The following is a 9,030-nucleotide window of genomic DNA, read 5'->3' as shown; positions in this document are numbered from 1 at the left end:
AAAATAAACTCCATATATTCAGATCGATTTACTCATGCGAAAACCTATTAGATTCTAAGGTTGACATCCATAATTCAAGTTTACCTTCAACTCCCTCTCTAGTCTTATCAACAAGGAGAATATCATCAGCAAAAAGCATACACATATGTACATCCTCTTGCAAATGTCTAGTGAGATTATCCATGATTAAAGCAAAACGATATGGGCTTAAGGCTGATCCTTGATGTAATCCAACTGAAATAGGAAAATACTTGGTCAAATCACCTCGTGTTTGAACACAAGTGATAACTCTTGCATACATATCTTTAATGATTTGAATATAAACGTTCTTAACTCCTTTCTTTTCAAGAACTCTCCATAGCACTTCTCTTGAAACTTTATCATATGTTTTCTCTAAATCAATAAATATCATATGTAGATCCTCCTTATTCTCTCTATAATATTTCTCCATCAAAGCTCTCAATAAATGTAAGGCTTCCATAGTAGACCTACCCGACATGAATCCAAATTGATTTTGAGAAGCATTAGTATCATGCCGCAACCTATGCTCCATAACTTGCTCCCATAGTTTTAAAGTATGATACATTAACTTAATTACAATCTTGTGCATCACATTTATTCTTAAAAATATGAATTGAAACACTCATTCTTCACTCATCTCACATCTTTTTAGCCTTCAAAATAGTATTAAAAAGTTTAATAAGCTAAGAAATTCCTTTATCTTCTAAGCATTTCCACACCTCTATTAGAATATCATTAGGTCCAATAGCTTTTCACACTTTATTTTCTTTAAAGCCTCTATAACTTCACTTTTCTAATACGTCGATAAAAATAGAAAACTTTATTTTCATTTAGGATGCTAAGGTCACTAAAGTCAATCGTATTTTCATATTCTTCATTAAAAAGTTTATCAAAATATTTCATCCACCTTTGTTGAATATCATCTTCTAAGAAAAGTACTTTTTGATCTTCATTCTTAATGCACTTCACTTGAACTAAATCCTTACTAATCTTATCTCTTTATTTGGTTAACTTATACATATATATTTTTTCCTCCTTAGTATCTAATCTATTATATAAATTATTAAAAGTGAAGATCTTTGCATCGCATATTACTTTCTTAGATTCCTTACGTGCATCTTTATATCTTTTCAAATTATCTCAAATTCTACATATAAACCAATTTTTATAACAAATTTTTTTATTTTTTATCTTTTATTGCACATTTAGATTCAATTATAAACTTTTTACTATTATGAGCTTTTCCCTTTGATACTCCAAGTACATCTTTTACAATATTCTTAATATCACTAGCCACTGTATCCCACATAACATTAGCATCCTCATGCACATATAAAATCTTAAGATCTAAAATACTACTCTAAAAAATATTTTTGTTATTATTATTAAATACCCCAATCTAATCCTAGAATATCATTTACTTTATTGTTTTATTTTTTGCCCATTTATCTCATAGTCCAAAACTAATAATTGATGTTGGGTAAATAAATTTTCACTCATAATAACTTTGCAATCATTGCAATCAAAACGATCTAATTTTCTTATAAAAAAATAATCAATCTGAGTTTTACTATATTCATTTTTATAAGTGATGAGATACTCATCTCTTTTTTTCTTAACAAAAAAATATATTAGTAATTAAAAAAAGCATAAGCTAAAGAAAAATCTAATATTATCTTATCATCTTTATTTATCGTTCATAATTCATTGTCATCATCAATGCTTTTAAAATCATTAACCTCTCTACAAACATGTCCATTTAAATCTCCTCCAATAAAAACTCTTTCTTTAAGAGTTAACTTTTGTATTAATTATTCTAAATCATTCCAAAATTTTAATTTTGAACTCATATCCAAATCTACTTGAGAAGCATAAGTACTTTTAATATTAAGAATCTAAGCATCAATAATAATCTTTAAAGCTATAATTCTATCTCCAATTCTATTAATTTTTATAACATTATCATTTAAACTCTTATATATAATCATATTTACATCATTTCTAGTACAACTCCTATCCGAATACCATAGTTTGAATCCTAAATATCAATCTCCTTTGTCTTCTCTCCAACCCATTTAATTTCTTGAATGCAATAAGCTAACAACTTATTGCATTATACAACTCAGTAAGTTATTGAAACTAATGAGTTGTAGAATGTAGAAATAAAATAAAACCTGAATAAAATGTAGGAATAAAATAAAACATGAATCCTAGATCCACCCCACTTCCGTGGATCCTGACTCCTTGAAAAATATATAAAACCACAAAATAAGCTAACAGCTCAGTAAGTTATTAGAACTCACAACTGAAATCAATACAATATAATATGAATAATATGTATGGAATCATTTGATCACTATTTGTATGAACATATGTTTATAAAAGCATGTAACAATCAATGAAAGGATAGCATGTCATATGATTAATAAACATCATTACAAATATATATTTTAAGAGTAATGATTAGTAATCAAGTAAATAATAGTCAGTAACCGGTAATTATATACAATGGGTCAGTAAGCTCTATCATTTTTATACCTATTAGTTAAGAACAATTTCTATCTATCTTAGTTCAGGAAATCATGAATCAATTATATCACAAGTCATTTATGTTATATGACTTTAATATCAAAAGTTATCAGTTCCTACTCATCAAAGTATCATATCATATAAAAAAATCCATGATATCACTAAAGACTTTTTATTACAATTGCAAGAATAATTTTATTCAAAATTAACTTTCAAATATTTTACATAAATAAATAGATAGTAAAAATATTTGATCATTTACATATATTATAAATGTATTATGAGGTGAATATACTCAAATTTCGCTATTTCCCTTGACATATATATGCAAAATTTATTTCAAAGTTGTGTTAATTAAAAAAAAGGATGTTTTTACGAATCACAAAATTTTATATATTTATATATATAAATTATCATATTCATGTACATAACACTTAAAATTTTAAATTATATTAAAATAATATTAATTTTAATTTATTTAAAATAAAACACATAATTTATTTATATATTTTAAATGTAATTTAGTTTTAAATATTAAAATAATTTATAAGTAAATATAAATATCACTAGTAAATACTATCGTGACCATGGAAGAGTTAAATATGTTCAGAGTAGTCGTATAGGTTTCGGCCTCGTCCATCTCCGTCGTTGCGAAGAGCGCGCAACGCTCGCTGCCAAGCTGGTCTTACAATCTCTAAACAAAGTTCGATTTTTTTTCTCGCCCATCTTCTTCGCGGGCACTTCCTCCTTTTCTCTCTTCCCTGAGTTTCTCTCTCCCGCGATTGCATGATAAAAAGATGATTTTTTAAGGTATTTCCAGCAACCTACTCCGCCCTTCCGTAACTCTATATTTGGGTTCCTGCAGAACCTCTACATTTTGGTTCCTCCGTTCCTCTACTATGTTTTTCGCTTCTTTCTTCATTCGCTTTGGCTCCAATCATCAGCTTTATTCTCTATTTTTTTGTGAAATAAGTGATGGTGATTTTTCTCGGGACGAGATGGAATCAAGAAACTTCTCGAGTAAAAGCTTTTCTAGGTCAACACAAGAATACAAGGGAAATTTTTACGAACATGAATCACTTATTTAAGGGCAATTTACCAACATCTTTAATTTTTTTTGGTAAATGTGAAATTAATGGTTTTATTTCCCTTTTCCTGCTTGCTTATTTTTGTCATATTACCAGTCTTACTGGCTATACATTTTGTTTTGATTTTTTGCACACTCTCTGTATGAAGGAAAAATTATTAAAGATGTCATAAAAAATTTGTGAAGAGTAATCCCGACTTGTTTCTTAACCAATTGCTTATTTCGCAAGGATTTGTAGGGATGGGATGGGATTTATAGACTCTCGAGGATTTACAGTTTTTCTTGGATGTTGATGCTAAACTTATGCTTTATGCATTAGATATATAGAAAATACACGATTTTTAGTATTTCTGATACTTTGAAGCATAATCCCTTCTGTCTTCGTATTCAGGTAATAGCTGAAATAGTTCGAATATAGAAACAAAGGCTTTGTTTGGGACGGATTTATTTCTGCAGTTCCAAACGAAGCCAAAGATATTTAAGGGGCTGTTTGGTAGCCGGATTTGAGCCAAATCCAGCCAAATGGCCTAAAATGCAAAACCAAATCTCACGACAAATGAAAGCTGCCTTAGATGGAAAATTCCACCTTTTGGTGCTAAATCCCGGATCTCCGAAATCCTATTTTTTTGCAGGATTTACGAAATCCATTGGTCTGCTTGTTAAATCCGCTCTATCCAAACAGTTTCACGGGATTTAACAGGATTTATAATGAATGTTACCAAATAGTTTTCATGATTTAGGCCCTCAGGATTTCCGAAGAGGATTTCCAAAATCCGGATTCAAAAGATTTACGAAATCCTACTTAAATCAAATCCTGAGTGCTACCAAACAGCCCCTAAGTGCGTCTACCATACCCTTTTTGTACTAGCTAATAAAGTTGCTTATGTGAATATAATTCTGTTTGCATATGTACATCTGTAGTTTTTCACGGATAAATACGCAGACTTAATCACAGTACTAGCATATGACTATTTCCATCTCAACATCTTCTCCGGACTACTAAATTAATGAGTTTCAAGGAGATGCAAGCTTCAATTGTGTATCGCAAACTTCTCAAAGCTGTTGAGAACCACATAGGAAAAAATGGAAGCAAAGGGCACTTCAGGGACTTCATTACCCAAGAGTTCAGGGAGTGCGCTAAGCTGTCTAATCCATGTGAAATTCAGCGAAAAATGAAGCTTGCTCATGATTACACTTTCCTGCTTAATAGCGTGCATCATCATAAGGTAGCTTTCAAATTATAAGTTTCTTTATTATATTTATATTATTATAACGACTTATTTGTAGATATCATGTTCATCAATGCTTTCTTGTTTTTTAGCCAGTTAAATCTGTTCAGAGTTACAATCTTTTATGATTAATCTTTCACTAGCACACCTTTTGTAATTTTGACGAACTCACTTCTGCATTGCATACATTATGTAAATAAATGAATTCAAATGCTATCATTCATTGATAAATATGTGTTTGCAATTTTGTATGTTTTGTCGTTCTTTCAGTTCTGTAGGTTGTGCATTTTTGTACCTTTTTTCCTTTGTTTCCTATTTTTATTAGCTTCCTTTTGCTCTTTGCTTACCATTTTGATAAGATAAACGATTATCTACAAGTTCATTGCCAACTCCAGCAATTGGAAAAGGAAAAATGGGAAAAAAGAGTACTAAGAAAAAATATTAGGAAATAAGGGAGAATCAAGAGGGGAGAAGACGTTTGCTTTTTCATTAGTCTCTGGCATTCATCCATACGACCAATAAATTACACTCCCTCTCAAGATCACAACACAATCACGAAGGTACAAAAAAGTGGCATGTGTTCGGGGCAAAAGCAATCTTAACCACCTAGGAAAATATATAGAGGATGCATATCCTTGGCATAACAAACTTAGCTTAAAAGAAAATACACTTTGTTATTTGTTCGGCCCCCAACATACACCTCCAAGCTAATTATTGTTGGGTTATAATCCTTGAGCCACGGTGACGTGTGACTCTTTCATGTGAGAAATTATTCTGTGCGGAGACCGAACGGTAAGAATCATTTCGATTTGTTGCGCTTTAGCTGACTTTTTGCTGCGCTTTTACAAATACTCAACAAAAGGGCAGCCAATATGCATTCATAATTGCATATTTGCTGCCTTTTTAATGAGTATTTGCTAAAGCACAGCAAATATCCTACTAATTGAATATTTGCTGTCATTTTGCTGTGTTTTTTCAAATACTCAGCAAAAGCAAAAGTGCATTCATAATTGTATAGTTACTTCCCTTTTATTGAATATTTGCAAAAGCGCAGCAAAAAAAACAGCTAAAGGGAAGCAAATCTGGACGGTTCTCGTCTTCCGGTCTTCGCACAGAATAATTTCTCCTTTCATGCTGGGTGAGTTGCTGTGTTTTGCCCTGGGGGCAGGGTTAAAACCAATTCCCTATACCATGGAAGCATGATTTTTTTCCTAAAGGTCGAGGTTAGGATAAAGCATGGTAACCTCATCGGCATGTGGTGTCACTTACTGGGAGATCTTTCCATTTAGTCATATACTGCTGTTTGCAGATGCCGGCTTGCTGATGTTTGCGTGGTTTGAGAATGCATTTAAGTTATGGAATGGATGGTGCAACAAATCTTATGGAGGTTTAAAGGATTGGGGTGTAGCGTGCAGTCTTCCTTGAATAGTTTCAAGAGAGCGGCATGAAAAATAAATGAGAATATGGTGTTGGTTGCAGGTGATTTGCAACTCACGTTAATTAAAAAAAAAAGATTTTAAAGCCCGCGTGTGCTCCGAAAAGGAAGTTTAATTGACTTGTTCAACAAGAAAATTTGAGAAAATATCAGGACATTTTTTAATGTTTTATTATTTTTAGCAATTTTGTTAATGGAAGTACCATGGAGAAGCATCTTTTAAATCTCGGAGATCCAAATGAAGGATTTTTAAAATCATATCTATTGTAAAGCGCCTTCATATCTTTAGGACCTACATGTAATTTACCTTAAACAATATGAATGTTCATCATACATTTTTAGTTTTTCATGGCAAGGTTTTAAGTGATTGTTTGCAATTATTTGTTCATGATCTTAAAAACATTAAAAGAGCAAAGGGTGAAAATAATTTTTATCAGATTTTATCATTTTATTAACATTACTTTATTGGCTAGTTTTAAGCCCATATCTGTTTTGCTTTAGTCATGGATGTTCTTACTAGACATTTGCAACTTGCAAGAGGATGTACGTTGGTGTATGCCTTTTGCTGATGACCCTCTTTTTGTTGATAAGACTAGAGAGGTAGTTGATGACAAATTTGAATTATGGGGGTTAACCTAGAGTGTAAAGATTTTCATTTGAGTAGATCTATAGCCGATTACATGAAGTGCAATTTTAGTATTAATATATCTAGTGGTGGGATTTTAACTTTAGGTGATCAAGTAATTAAAAAGAGTGCACGTTTGAGATGTCTCGGGTCTATTGTGCAAAGAGATGTTGAAATAGATGATATTGTTAGTAAGAATTCAAATGGTATGGTTGAAGTGGAGGAATGCATTTAGCCTGTTTTGTGATAGAAAAGTACCCCTCAAACTTAAGAAAAAATTTATAAGATGATGGTGAGACTTACAATGCTTTATGGTGCAGAAAAGTGGTCATTAAAAAAGAAATATAAAATTAAGTTAAGTGTTGTAGAGGTAAGTATGCTTAGGTGGATGAGTGGCTTTACACTTAAGACAGAATGTGAAATAAGTACATACATGAAAAGGTTGGAGTAGCTCTAGTGGTAGATAAGATTAGAGAGTCTCCCTAGATGGTTTGATCAAATAAAACGTTGGCCTGTTAGAAGAGTTGATATATTAGTTCCAACTTATGTTAAGAAAACTAGAGTCGGATCTAAAAAGACTTGGTTAGAAAGTATTAAAATTGATATTTTTTATTAGATTTAAATGTTAATAGGAAACACTGGAGAAAAAAGATTTATGTAGTCGACTCCACATAATAGGATAAAAATTTGTTGTTGTTGTTATTGTTGTAGCTTGATTGGCTAATATAGATTATGCAAGATGGTGAAAATTAGTCAAAATGCATCTTGCTTAAGAGAAGAATTCCAAAACACAGATGGTGATAGACGGCTTAGATACAAAACAAAAGTATGAAATAAAATCGAAGCTAATTCTCATTACATTCTCCAAATGAAGAGTATTCCTTGTGCAACAAAATTGTAAGGGACACCATAGCCATGTACAGCATTAATTTCATTGTCAGGTCTTTAGTTATAATTTGGACTAAATATTTCAAGTATTAAATTTTTTTCTTGAAAACATGGATGGAAGCAACATGAGCAACAGAATATCTATTGCCGTAGGATCAATTAAGGTTTCGTTTGAGACGGCTTTCTTATTGCTTCTTAAAGCAGCGTTCTAGTATAAAATTTTTTTATTTTTAAATTAAAAAACTGTTTTAAAAAGCAATAAAAAAAGTCGTCCAAAACAAATTCTAAATATTCTGCAGTCTCTAGGTATGTACGTTAGACTTACTATTGATCTTGCTTCCTTTGCAGGATTTGCTCTTCTCTTACAACATTGCTGTGGATCGAACTGATGAAATGAAGAAGGTGCTAAATAAATCTGCAGCCAGTGTTGGTCTTCGGCTCCCTGAGGTTTACCAGCCTTAAAAAAATATTCATTATCACAATATTGTATCATTGAACAGGCTTCTGATTGTCTGAGCAGAATTGGCTTCTTTTCGTAATAAATAAATTGAACTTTGTAATTCAGTTGATTTTAAGGGTTTTTTTTGAAATGATGGGAGTGAAGTACCAGAAAAAAGAGAATCTATGGTGATGTTATCACTGTTACTGCGCAAGTAATTATATTAATATTTCACAATGGTGTGGTTTAAAATTTTCTGTGTTTTTTTTTTTTTATATATGCGTTGCTAATTTCAAGTTTTCAAGCAGAAAAGAGATCTATTGGCATAATAATGTTGTAAACATTTGTTAATAAGCTTTATGCTTTGTTTGGAACAACTTTCGTACTACTTTTTAGCATAAAAATTAAAAATTTTGAATTAAAAAACTATTTTAAAAAATAGTAAGAAAATATCCCAAACGAAACCTTATTTGACAATGCCTTGCTTTTGCATCACATTTCAGAACCTTGATATCATAAATGTTAAAGATGCTTGAAGAATTTAAACTTTTGATTGTATTAAATTAGCAGTGTAAGCGAGTTGAGTCGATTTAAATCAGGGCTAACTCAAGCTCGACTTGCCTACTCAATAGGAGGCTTCATCTTGAGTTCAAACAAGAGGTCTTGAGTTGAGTCTTGTGTATGTGATGTGTAAGAGGGTTAAAATTTGACACGATTCAAAAATCTGACCTGAAAATTTCGGGTTCGGGTCAATCCTAACCCGAATCGGGTTAGGTT

General features: G+C 31.3%; 1 protein-coding gene across 1 annotated transcript; it reads left to right on the top strand.

Moving 5' to 3' along the window:
* The first annotated feature begins 3,143 nt into the window (after nt 1–3,143).
* On the top strand, nt 3,144–8,423 carry LOC110111981. The gene is made up of 3 exons (XM_020844049.2): nt 3,144–3,360; nt 4,559–4,863; nt 8,163–8,423. The coding sequence occupies exons 2-3, from the start codon at nt 4,645–4,647 to the stop codon at nt 8,274–8,276; spliced, it is 333 nt and encodes a 110-aa protein (XP_020699708.1). The 5' UTR covers nt 3,144–3,360; nt 4,559–4,644; the 3' UTR covers nt 8,277–8,423.
* Nucleotides 8,424–9,030: the final 607 nt, after the last annotated feature.

This window comes from Dendrobium catenatum, unplaced genomic scaffold (genome assembly GCF_001605985.2).
Source record: "Dendrobium catenatum unplaced genomic scaffold, ASM160598v2 fragScaff_scaffold_1521, whole genome shotgun sequence".
In the NCBI taxonomy this organism is placed as follows: Eukaryota; Viridiplantae; Streptophyta; class Magnoliopsida; order Asparagales; family Orchidaceae; genus Dendrobium; species Dendrobium catenatum.
The sequence above is the reverse complement of the archived record's forward strand: the minus strand, read 5'-3'. Positions and strand labels throughout refer to the sequence as shown.

Bases quoted from the DNA above. Each gene is read 5' to 3' on its own strand.
- LOC110111981 (XM_020844049.2), top strand. From the start codon at position 4,645: ATGAGTTTCAAGGAGATGCAAGCTTCAATTGTGTATCGCAAACTTCTC. The intron at 4,864-8,162 runs GTAGCTTTCAAA...CTTCCTTTGCAG, and splicing joins ATAGCGTGCATCATCATAAG to GATTTGCTCTTCTCTTACAA.